Raw genomic sequence first — 12,964 nt, 5'->3', positions numbered from 1 at the left:
TTGTGTTTTCTTCTGCTTATTTTATATTGTATAAACCAAGTTGGGAGTCAAGGCCTTTTTATTAACCATCTGTACTGTGTCTGCTGTGAACTGACTAGTCATGTCAAAGAAGATTCGTTCCTATCCTTCCAGGAGGTTTTATTTCAGAAAACCATTTTAGTAAAGCTGTAGCAGAGTCATAGCTGTGCCTTGGTGTTTTTCCCGATGGGAATAAATTTTCAAATTTAAAAAGATGTCTTTTGTATGATGGTATAATTAAATTATAGCTTTTACATGTGTGATCTCTTTGCTTTTACATTTATATAGACCTCAGTGGCTGGATGGAGATAGGAGGAGTCGTTGTCATTGGTTAAGCCTTTAACAAATTTGGAGAAGACAGTCAATATCCAGTATCACATAGCTTTATATGTACATACAACTTCATTCTTAGAATGCCTTCACACCTTGTCTAACGTAGTTTTCAGAGCTTCTTCACCAGTTAACTTCACATAGATAGACTGTTCTTATAACATGACTTGTTCATTCTAGCTCACTGTAGCAAGGCTCCAATTATCTATTCCCTATGCAAAGATCCCATAGGTATTAGGTCTTGTGTGCGAGATCCTCAGCCTGTCACAGATTTCATGATCCTGTCTGCTTCAACCAGTACAGTATATCTTTTCCTGGCAGACTTTATTGAAGTTGCCATGCTCAGGTTTAAAAAAAAACCAGGTTTGGTGTAAGAAGCTTGCCTTCAAAAAAATAATAATTGATCATGTATGCTGTAGATTTTAAAAGAAGCGTTTGAAAGAATTCCCTGAAGCTTCTTCCTCAGACCATTTGGTCTCTTTTTCATTTGTCTTTATAGATAGCCAACCAAATAATTGTGATTGTTGGTAACTATGGTGATTTACTGAGTCTCCTGTTTTATTTTTCAGGATAGGTAACAAACTCTTAGGCATCAATTGGTGACATACTGTGAAATATTTTGATTGCTTCTGTCAGTAGAAGCCATTTACTAATGTCTCCTTTCTATAAATTAATATCTAAATGATTGCTCTGTGTATAATACAAAGATGACAGGAAAAGACATAGGTCATAATCTACTTACTAAGTGTGTGACTTTGTGTAATCATCTCATGTGTAAAATGGAAATAGTGATTCTTGGAAGTTTGTTGGCCAGATTAAATCAGAGTAGATCCTTAAAAATTGGATAAACATTTATTCTGCAAATGGATATTGAATGCCAGCTCCGTGCGAGACACTACCATAGAGAATGAAGATACAGTAGAGAATAAAATAGTCAGGTTTTATTGATCCACTGGAGTATTCTATGTTCTAGTCTGTCTCTACAGATTGGGATGGAAGCTACTTAACAACAGAGAACATGTAGGTGATAATAAGCACCATGAGGAAAAACAGGGCAGAGTCAGCTCATGGAGCATAATTCTGGGATGCACTGTCAGGGAGCCTTCTCTGAGGTGATGATGTTGAGTGCACTTGGATGAAGTAAAGATGTAAGCATGTAGATACTTGGGGGAAGGATGTCTAGCCTTGATGGCTAGAGAGAGAAGCTTGGTGGTTTGAGGAACAGTGATCAGTTATAGCTGAAGCTATGTGTGTGAAGGACAGAGTGCTGATGAGTTCAGAGAGTGATCCAAAAATGTCATTGATACAGTCTTTCTTCTGATTAACTATAAATAAAAAGTTACATTCCATATACTTTATAGGTATATAAAATTAGGTCTGGTTGTTTGCACTAGTTGAATGATTATTTACCTTAATGATATATTATTATTATTTATATTCATTATTATTTAGCATTAATATGCTAATATCATCATTTAATTTGATAGATAATATTTATCATAATATTATTTGATAATATATTAGCTATATTATTATTAGATTATTTAGCTCTGTATAACAGGCACATGCAAGTAACTAGAATTTTTTTCCAAAATGGAATGATATTTTTTGTTGTTGTTTACTAATGTTACTGTACCTGGAGCTAGCCATACTATGAAATTTAAGGGCACTGTCCAGACTGGCAGCTCTGCCCAAGCTTGTGACATAAACAGCAAGGAGTTAAGCTCCAAACACAGAGTTGGTAGGACGAGTCCACACAGGACCACTCTCACTTCTGACACCCAACTATGTATGTTGAGGAGGTTCCCCAAACCACCCTCAGGTTCAATAATTCATTAGAAGGACCTATTGAACTTACTAAAAGCTGTTAGACTCATGATTGTGGTCTGTTATAGGGAAAGTATACAGGTAAATAATTAGCATAAGAACGAGATGCATAGCGCCGAGTCTGGGAGAAGCTTCTTTTCTCCTCAGGAAGTATTCTCTTCCCAGATCGGTGTGTGACAGTTCACATGAAGTGTTGCCAACCCAGGAAGCTCACGTGAGCTTGGTGTGTACATATTGGGACATCATTTCATAGGTGTGATTGATTGCCCATGTGAGATGACTTAGTTTCAGAATTTGAGTGGATATCATGTGGCCTTGGGGCCCACCGTGAAGAACAGAGACACTTCCGTCATCTGGAAACATTCCAAGGATTCAGAAATTACTGTGAACTGGAGACAAAGGCCAGGCCTCCCTTTGGGAAAGACCAGATTCTTTACTGCATAAGTTGTTATGAAAATTCGAGCAATATAGTAAGTAAATGTCTCCCTAGATTCCCATATCTTGGGGACAACTGTGTCTCCCTGGATTCCCATATCTTGGAGACAACCATTGCTGTATTGGTTATTTAGTATATATTGTTCTAGGTGTTTAATAATTTTTTGAGTGTACATTGAACTATACTTTGCTTATTGGTCATTAACTAGGCTTTTTCACTTAAGAATGTATAGATATATGTGTTTTTGTGTGTGTTTGAACAAGTATCTTGAAATTGAATGCTAAATTTTTTCACATAATTAGTGTTTAAAACTTTTTCCACTGAAAAATAGTGCTTCATTGAATTTCCTTGCATGTATATCTTCGTGTGTTTTTCTGATTTTTCTTCTTGAAATAGAGTTGCTGGATAAAATGGTATGGACATTTTGAAATTTCATATGTACTTCATTATTACCCCTCTTGGGATGACTTCTGTGAGGTAGCTTATGGAATATCAGAATTGTTAATAATCTCCATATTACTCTTAGGTAAACATTGCAACTTCAACAATTTCAAATGTCGAGTATGGTCACATTCCACATCTCAGCCCAGGTATAATTCCTACTCTACAAAATGAATCATTTTTATCATCCCCAAATAATGGAAATCTGGAAGGTCTTACAGGATTGGGTACTGCACATATCAATGGGAAACCTGCTTGTGATGAATTTGATCAACTGATCAAAAATATGGCCCAGGTAAGAGCATTTGTTCCTGTTAGTTATGATAGAATGTGTCCTGGATAGTTTGAAGAATACTTGCATATTTATATTGCATATGTTAAATATATACTTTAAACATATTATTATTATAGAAAATATAGCAACAATGTATTTTGTTTTCTTTTATAAATTTTATTACATTTTACTGAGCAACAATATAAAGTATATCTTAAATATATATTATACTATGATATATATATTCTTATTTATGAAGACATTTTTAACATTGAAAAAATCAGAATGAAAAAGATGTAGATTTCATGTAAGTTGAAGTGCTTTAGGGATTTTTCTAAATGAAGGTTATCTTAGAAAAAATTAAAAAAAATTTTAAACAGATTAATGCCACTAATACGACTATGACTGCAGTGGCTGGCATGTTAATTATATTCCTTGCTTCTTTTTCTGGACAGGGTCGCCAGATAGAAGTTTTTGAGCTCCTCAAACCTCCATGTGGAGGCCTTGGGTTCAGTGTGGTGGGACTGAGGAGTGAAAACCGGGGAGAGCTGGGTATATTTGTGCAGGAGATCCAGGAGGGCAGTGTGGCCCAAAGGTGAGACTGTCACTGTGACATCTCTGTTTTTGATATCACATTCACAAGGTGCTGCTCACCCTAGGAGAATTTCAGGAAACAAAAATGCCTAAAAGCAAAAACAATATAAAATGTTATTAACCAGTTTTTAGAAATCATTAACATTGCTACAATAACAAGAAAGTCCTTTGAAAGCAGAGTAACTTTTAAATATAGTCATGACTTAATCACTTTTTAGTAAGGAAATAAAAATTTGAGTAGGACATTACTCCCATTGTTTTTAAACAGGCTCCTTTTGATTAGATTTAAAAGTTATAGAAAAGCATTCAAGTGGTCTATGATAATATGAGCTGTATTTTATTAATATGCTCACAACTACAAGTAGGAGCTTCATTTTATTAATATGCTCAAAGCAAAAAGTAAATATATACTTCTTTGCATTCATTTGTAAACGATAATAGCAATACTAAAATACAACATATAGGTTGAATGAGTAGCTAAAAAGAAGGTGGCTGTTAACTGGGAGTGGTTGACTAGGGTTAGGTCAGCTGATGCCAAAGCATATATGTTTTTCCCTTCCTTTTTTATTGAGATATAATTGACATATAGCACTGTGCAAGTTTAAGGTGTATAGCATCATGATTGGACTTACATACATCATGGAGTGATTATTGTGTTAGGTTTTGTGAACAGCATCTCACATAGAGCAAAATTAAAGAAATAGAGAAAAAATATTTTAGGAGTACAATTGCAAGAAAAAACTTACATAGTATGAACATTAGAAAATAGAATTAAAAATAACCTGAAAATGCATGCCAAAGAAGCAGTCATTTTCTTGAGATCTATCAGTTATCTCTTATCCCCCTTTTCATTGTTAGAGATGGAAGATTGAAGGAAACTGACCAGATCCTTGCTATTAACGGACAGGCACTTGATCAGACAATTACACATCAGCAGGCCATCAGCATCCTGCAGAAAGCCAAAGATACTGTCCAGCTGGTTATTGCCAGAGGCTCATTGCCTCAGCTCATCAGCCCCATAGTTTCCCGTTCTCCATCTGCGGCGAGCACACTGTCAGCTCATTCTAATCCAGTGAGTACATAAGATTTTCAAGGGGAACATAACATATTTTTCTAATTCTTTAACTTTTTGCACAGGTTTGCCATTCCTGTAGGTTCTTTGTATTTCTTGGGTTTTTGCCTTTTTGTTCTTCTTTCCCTTCTGAGCATAGAATATATTTTATGCAATTATGATGAAGTTTCTGGCTTCCATAAAACTTTTATTTATGTAGCTTTTTAACTTGAATTCATTCCTAGAAAAAGAAAAAAAAAAGGTCCCTTAAAAAATTGACTATCTGTAAACAAATAAAATCTTGATTTTACTTTTTAAGTTGTTAGAGTTAGCTACCAGTGAGGTCATTTAATTTGGGGCCTTCACAGGTGGTTCAGACAGTAAAGAATCCCCCTGCAGTGCAGGAGACCTAGGTTCAATCCTTGGGCCGGGAAGATACACTGGAGAAGGGAATGGCTACTCACTCCAGTGTTTCTGGAAAATTCCACGGACAGAGGAGCCTGGCGGGCTACAATCCATAGGGTTGCAAAGAGTTGGACACGACTGAGTGATTAACACTTTCTCACTTAACTTGAAATCTCATGCAACAAGATTTATGTAGAAGAAATTTTTAACAGCTAACATTTTTTTTTCTTTTTCTTCGATCATCTCTTTTTAAACTCTTCAAAGGATCTTGTCCGTCTGTATCTTTACCTGGTTAAATAGAGCCACTATAATGATGTATGATAATTTCAAGAATGGTTATATCAACAGTAGTAACAACCTGTTGAAAGAGAAGTGTACTAAATAAAAGGAACCCTGTTAAAACTCATTATATGTCTGCACTTATTTAATACTAATCACAAAATAATATTCACAGAAATCTCAACTACAATAAAAATTTTAGTTTTCAAATTCACAGGAGGGCTTTGTTTTCAGGCTCACTGGCAGCATGTGGAAACTATTGAATTGGTCAATGATGGTTCTGGTCTGGGGTTTGGCATCGTAGGAGGAAAAGCAACTGGTGTGATTGTGAAGACCATTCTGCCTGGAGGTGTAGCTGATCAGGTAAGTTATTCCAGCAGGTATTTTATGTTTTATCCAATAATACAGCTTCATCTTGTATATTTCTGTCAGAAAGAAGAAACGTTGGCTTCAAATAAGGTCAGATTCTTTTGTTTTACTGGGCTTGTTTGTAAAATGATCTTCTTTGACTTGGGGTGAAATGCATTTCAGAAGAAACCTTGATTTTCATTTACAGTTACAGACAGTGATCATAAGACTTTCAAATCAGAGAGTAAAGCCCAAGTTGTGATTTTGATCATTTTAGAGGTAGATATTCTTTATTTATTATTGTAAATCATTTTTACAAGCCTATTTATCTATTTGATAGCCACAAGGTATTGTGGAAAAAAGATTTCATTACTGAGAGGGAAAAACAAGAGTATGGCCTATTTTTTATTACTTAGAGTAGTTCATTAAGCCATTGCCATTTATGCTGTATAAAGTTGTTGGAATATATGTGAGAAAATTATAAAGTTACTAATTGTGATTTATATTTTAATTTGACAAGTTCTGGTGTCTTCTTTGCCTTGATAATAATGTTTTGTGTATGAAGCTATTTGCTGTTGCATGTGTATTTGAACTTACTTAAGAAGTCAGGGTCATCAAATATTGATCATATTGGTAAATGAAATGCAAATTTATGGGAAACCTTAAATCAGTAGAGGTATTGAGAGTAACTCAATAGTGTGTGTGTTTTCTCACTTTTAAATATTAGCCAGTATCAAGCAGTATCCACTGAAATCTCTCTAATTGACAGATTTGTGATAAATAAGCTTTCCCTTCTGTATAGAGTTGCACTAATACTGTAGGTACTTGCCACATACCACTTTTAAATTCAAATTTGAATTTATTAAAATTAAGTAATATTACCACAACTTCCATAAGATGAGCTATATTTCAAGTGCTCTAGAACAACAGGCCCCAACCTTTTTGACACCAGGGACCATTTCGTGGAGGACAGTTTTTCCACAGACTGGGGTGATGGGGATGGTTTCAGGATGATTGAAGTGCATTTCATTTACTGTGCACTTTATTTCTAATCTAATGCTGCTGCTGATATAATAGGAGGTACTGGTTCACAGCCTGAAGGTTGGGGATCCCTACTCTGTAGCACTGTGTTGCTTGTAGCTGCCATGTTGGACATTGCAGAACATTTTAATCACTGCAGAATGTTTTTGTGGACAATGCTTGTATGGGGCTTACCAGATCGCTGTTCACTTCCCTGGTCTATCTGAATTTACATCATGCAAAGATTTCATCTGCAAGTGAGTCCTTTAAGGATATTTATCTTTGAAATGGCGAGGCAGAAAGTTGTGTTATTAACTCAGAGCTTTTTTTGTGGTTCACACTGTATTTTGAGTAATATATGTTTGTGTAGTGAGTTATATCTCATCTTTCAGTTCAGTTCCGTTCAGTTGCTCAGTCTTGTCCGACTCTTTGCGCCCAGTGGACTGCAGCGTGCCAGGCCTCCCTGTCCATCACCAGCTCCCGGAGCTTACTCAGACTCATGTTCATCGAGTCGGTGATGCCATCCAATCATCTCATCCTCTCTTGTCCCCTTCTCCTGCCTTCAGTCTTTCTCAGCATCAGGGTCTTTTCAGATGAGTCAGTTCTTCACATCAGGTGGCCAGAGTATTGGAGTTTCAGCTTCACCTGGTGGCATTTTCTCTCTTTTACTTCCCTCAAAAAACTCACAGACAGGCTAGTGCTTTCTTGCATCGACTGTGTAGAAATCAAATTGAAGAGCTCATATCAATTATTGATTTAAGTAATATTTATGAATTTCAGTTACTTATATCATATTGAATAATGTTAGGATGCTTCAAAAGAGAGTTAACACTACAACACGTGTTTAATGTACCAAGAATTCACAGTATGGCTCTTTTTTGTTATTATTCCCATTCTCTCATTTAGAGTTTCTCTGATGAATTTAGTAATAATAACAACAAGCTGACTAACCAATTCCTTTTTATTCAGCATGGGCGATTATGCAGTGGAGACCACATTCTAAAGATTGGTGATACAGACCTAGCAGGAATGAGCAGTGAGCAGGTAGCCCAAGTCCTCAGACAGTGTGGAAATAGAGTGAAGTTGATGATCGCAAGAGGTGCCATTGAAGAACCAACAGCAGCTGCCTCTTTGGGCATCACCCTGTCCTCATCCCCAGCTTCTACTCCAGAAATGCAGGTAAGGACATAAACGCTTAAGGGGACAGTGATGTTTATTGAGAAACTAGATTTATTAATGTTAGTGTTATTGCTAAAGAATGAAACAAAATTCAAATGTAGAATGTTTCAGCACTAATAATAGTTTTTCAATAGGAATACTGTCTCACAAATGAAAGATAGATTGCTTAAAATTCTAGATTAATGTTTTGCATTTTTCTCTAAGCAGCACTTTTATGAGGATAAGTGTTTTGAAGTATTAATAAATTTAAATGAATTATATGCTACTAATACCTAAAATGTTTTATTCTATATTTTTCTTACTTAGAAGGTCTTCGGTAAGGTGGGTTGTAAGTTCTAATCATTCCCTTTCAACAGCTTGCTTCTTAGTGTCTTTTGGAGGGCAAGGTGGATGAATAAAACTTACTAAAACCTTTTAATATTATTGTTTTAAGGTATGTCATATAATTGTTATAAGATTTGTAATGAGAAGTCGCTATTCTTGACCTAGTTACATAAGTTTTTTAGACACAAGTTATGCTTTCAGGGTCGTAACAAAAGTTTTATTCATAGAGCATTCCATCTTTGTTCTTAACTTGATCTGCAAAAAGCTAGAACGTTTCAAAATTATTATAGTGTAATGTTATCTCAAATAATTAAAGTCACTCAATATCATGGATTAAATATCAACAACATGATTTTATCCAGAAATTTCTTGAATATTTAAGAAGAGAATTATACTCACTTTCTATATGTTTTCTAGCAAATTCTGGTTCTCTATTCCTTTCCTGTAGATCTAAAAGCAGGTTTTTTTTTTTTTTCTATTACAGTTTTTTCTAGATAGTTGCTACAAATTCCTTTTTTATTATTCTAACCTCCTCTGCAAGCCCTTTAAAACTTTATTAGAACACTTGAAATTTCCATGATTCTGTTGTTTTTAGGATTGTGTTTGGTTGCTATTTTTTGCAGGGAGAAAAAAGTAAAGAAAGCCTGTTTATGAAAGTATTTAAGTGGCATTCTTTTGTGGTAAACAAAACATTTTATTCAGCAATATATAAATGAATGCAATACCGAAAACCACTTGATGTAATTGAAAGCTTAGAAAAATATCTATTCTGTGCATAGCATCATTTCTGAAGCTTGTGCCCCTTTTAAAACCATTCGATAGTCAAATTGCCACCCTCTAAAATAGCACTTGCATAAGTCTTATTAAAAATAGAAAACACATTTGTTACAATTGAAGCAGATTTCATCCTGTCATTTTCTTGTAATTATCTAAACTTTAAACTTTTGCTAAGTTTGCACAGATAATTATGTGCAATGAAAAAATAAATCAAACTTTACTATAAAATTATATCTCATTTAGGTGACTATCAGTGAGATATAGAGTATGCTTAAAGAAAATCAGAAAGCATTTACCAGCTAGCCCCATTCTGCCTGTCTAGTCAAACCATAGCCTTCTTTCTTTTGTGATCTTCCTAGGGTACTTTCTGGAATCTGCTGACACCACACCAGTATATAATACCGGCAACTTATTGATGACTTACGCACTAGTCCATTCATGCCTTTTTCAGGGAGCCTTGCCCTTTAGTCCAGTATATGATAACAAGTCTACATATTAGAGAACGCTGCTTTCAAATATCATTCCAGGGTGAAGGAAATCAGATTGGAAAGGCATGCTTCCCTTCTAGGTTTTCATATTGAAGTTTAAATTTATAAAGCAAATACATGGACAGTTTTAATTAATATTTGGTACCTTTCACTGGCTTTCAAAATAACCATCAGTCTATTAATATTTTATCTGGAGGACAGGTTCACCTTCATGATGTTAGAATCAGCTTCCAAGTAAGACAGAAATAATGGCATGTCTTGAGCAGGCAGTGTGGCCCTTACATTCTAAGAGGATTTGCATACTGTGCATCTTTTAAGAGCAGGGGCTCTGCATTTGAATTCTTCCTCTGTTAAGATGGTTCACTGTGAGTCCTTGGAAGAGTTTATGTTCCTCAGTTTCCCCAGATAAAAACTGACAGTAATTGTACTTGCTTCATAGGCTTCTTCTAAGGAGTAAATTAATTGAGACATATTAAATGTCTGTTATATAGAAACTGCTCAATGAATGTTAGCTGGGCTTTTTCTTATTTTGAGCAAAGTGATGCTTAGAAAAAGTCAATGACAAAGCTAGATCTGAGCTTGTTAATGTGGATTCAAAGCCACATTAACTTAACTCTAAGCCATAACTTAACTCTATTATATCCTCTAAATTCTTCAAAAAGGAAGGTGAGCCACTCCTGAAAATAGAATCTTGTTAATAAGAAACTAATTTTTTATGATTTTCACAAAAAACCAATAATGTGTTTCTCTGAAGAGGGTGTTCAGCTTTACTCCTGACATTGCTTTTTTTTGAGTAAAAATGTGATGCTGAGGCCAAGTTGTCAAGATTGAAGGAGTCATTCCTAACTATAATTCTGTAGCAGAGTTCTCTAAGAACTAATTACATCATACCTTTTCTAAATGAAGAAGTGGCTTGAAAAAGCTTGTTTTGTTTGTCTGTGTGTTTATTTATATATATATATATATATTTTTTTTTTTTTGACAAATTGTATTTCAGGTTGATGCTTCAACTCAGAAAAGTGAAGAAAGTGAGACATTTGACGTAGAACTCACAAAAAATGTCCAAGGATTAGGAATTACCATTGCTGGATACATTGGAGATAAAAAATTAGGTAGTTTTTAAACATTAATATTCTAGTTCTTTTATCTTGGCAATTACCTCTAATGTCTTTGTCTTATGAAATACTGAATCAGCATAATATATTTTCATGTGTCTAATGATATATTTTCATGATAAGCTAATGGAAATCTTCCTTTGGAGTAGTACAGGTGACTGTGATATTTTATTTCACATAAACAAAACCATTGTCTTTTTTCTGTAGCCAAGGTTTCTACTAGTGATTTTGTTTGTGTGGTTTGTTGGTTTACATCTACTCAGAAGTAGGACTTTATTTTTAGGAGAATGGAGGATGGGTATTCTTTGAGGTACTTTGTAAATAGTAAAACAAAACAAATTTGTTTCTAATCTTAGAACCTTCAGGGATCTTTGTTAAGAGCATTACAAAAAGCAGTGCTGTGGAGCATGATGGAAGAATCCAAATTGGAGACCAAATTATAGCAGTAAGTAACACATTTAATGACAGCTTTGTTAATTTTCATGGTTGAGAGATGCATTCTCCTGGTTTACACCATCTTGAGAGCTACAGATAGCTCTGTACTAATTTAACCTTACTTTTGTGATTTGAGGTGCCATCAGTATTGCTCATTATATTATTAGGTGAAAGTCAGCATTGGATAGAAGGTTGATTGATGTCATTTCTGAAAGTGGGACGCTTTCTTGAATAGCTTCTGATAGATCTGATTTCTGGTTTCAGTGAGTTTGGTACATTAATAATCTTTCTTGTATTTTAGCTGCAGATACTCTGAAGATAAAGACCATACATTATAACTTTTAGTGTATTTGAATCTGAATTTGAGTTGTGTGCATTTTTTAATACCAGCAGGGTTGGCACTATTTTTTTGGCACCATGACCAAGGCTTCTTTAGCTGTAAGAGTATAAAGAGTAAAAGAAACAGAGCCAGACCCTCTTAGTTAGATCAAGGCAGCATTGTTTTCCTAGTAACATTAGTATGTATGAACATATAGCTATTCAAGGTAGTGTAAAAAGAATCCAGCTTTCAGTTCTGTGTTCAGTTGTAAACTGACCTACCCTAGCTACTTTTCGGAACATGAATCCAAGAAACCTCGCATCAAGGACTTTCTTAAATAAGTTTTAAGAAAAGCTTCCTGGGATACAGTTTCTTAGGGATTTACAGTACACATTGAAAAATAAAAAACTGAGAAGTTTTCCAATAAAGAATCTTGTTTAACTCTTTTATTTCAGAGATTCCTAAACTTTTGTAATCATGGGTTCTTTCTTTCCCCAAACATACTAATATTCTCTGTAGTAGATTTGGGGAATACTGATTTATCTTAATATGCATTTGTTTAATGAAGTCTTGATTTTCCCCTTGAGATCTTAATAATAGTAAGAAAATAGAATGTTAAGATAGAGGAGTCCTGTTCACTGCGGCATTATTCACAAGAGCTAAGATGAGTAAGTGACCCAGAGTTCCATCTGCAGATAAATGGATAAAAATGTGTTATATACATACAGTAGAATATTATTTAATCTTATAAAGAAGAAATTTCTGTTACATCCTACAACATGGATAAACCTCTGGAGCATTATGCTGAGTGAAATAAGCCAGGCCCAAAAAGACAAATACTGTGTACTTCCACTTACATGCAGTATCAGAAGTAGTCATGCTTATGGAAACAGAAAGTAGAACAGTTATTGTGAGGGGCAGGGTAGAGGAGGAGATGGGAAACTATTGTTCAATAGGTTTAAAGTTTCAGTTTGCAAGATGAAAATATTCCAGAAACGTATGACAACCTGAATATACTTAACTCTACCAAACTATACACATAAAAATGAGTAGGATGGTAATTTTGATGTTTTTGTGTTTTCTTTCACAACTAAACCAAAAGATAGAGATGTCCTTTATCTGTATGTGCCCTTTGCTTCTACAGTGCAACTCCGACTTTGCTTGATCTTAGTTCTATAAAACTCCTAACTAGACCTGTTCACCTCTTGAAATATGCTCTAAAGATCAAGTTGTGCATGTCACTTAAGCTGACCATATTCTGTAAAAGAGCTTTCCTGTTGTATTTCTGTTTTAACATACAGTGA

The 12,964-nt window shown here is 34.8% G+C and overlaps 1 protein-coding gene across 9 annotated transcripts in view; it reads left to right on the top strand.

Annotated features, from left to right (window-relative positions):
* The window catches only part of MPDZ (multiple PDZ domain crumbs cell polarity complex component), a 160,749-nt gene that overhangs the window by 48,284 nt on the left and 99,501 nt on the right, over nucleotides 1–12,964 (top strand). For all 9 annotated transcript variants that reach the window (XM_070480511.1, XM_070480517.1, XM_070480514.1 and 6 more), the window contains 7 exons: nucleotides 3,138–3,347; nucleotides 3,782–3,921; nucleotides 4,779–4,992; nucleotides 5,890–6,018; nucleotides 7,993–8,202; nucleotides 10,789–10,903; nucleotides 11,263–11,351. In XM_070480511.1, the coding sequence (XP_070336612.1) occupies nucleotides 3,138–3,347; nucleotides 3,782–3,921; nucleotides 4,779–4,992; nucleotides 5,890–6,018; nucleotides 7,993–8,202; nucleotides 10,789–10,903; nucleotides 11,263–11,351 (1,107 nt within the window). The remainder of the gene's footprint in view (nucleotides 1–3,137; nucleotides 3,348–3,781; nucleotides 3,922–4,778; nucleotides 4,993–5,889; nucleotides 6,019–7,992; nucleotides 8,203–10,788; nucleotides 10,904–11,262; nucleotides 11,352–12,964) is intronic.

Source organism: Odocoileus virginianus, chromosome 18 (genome assembly GCF_023699985.2).
Source record: "Odocoileus virginianus isolate 20LAN1187 ecotype Illinois chromosome 18, Ovbor_1.2, whole genome shotgun sequence".
NCBI lineage: Eukaryota > Metazoa > Chordata > Mammalia > Artiodactyla > Cervidae > Odocoileus > Odocoileus virginianus.
The sequence above is the reverse complement of the archived record's forward strand: the minus strand, read 5'-3'. Positions and strand labels throughout refer to the sequence as shown.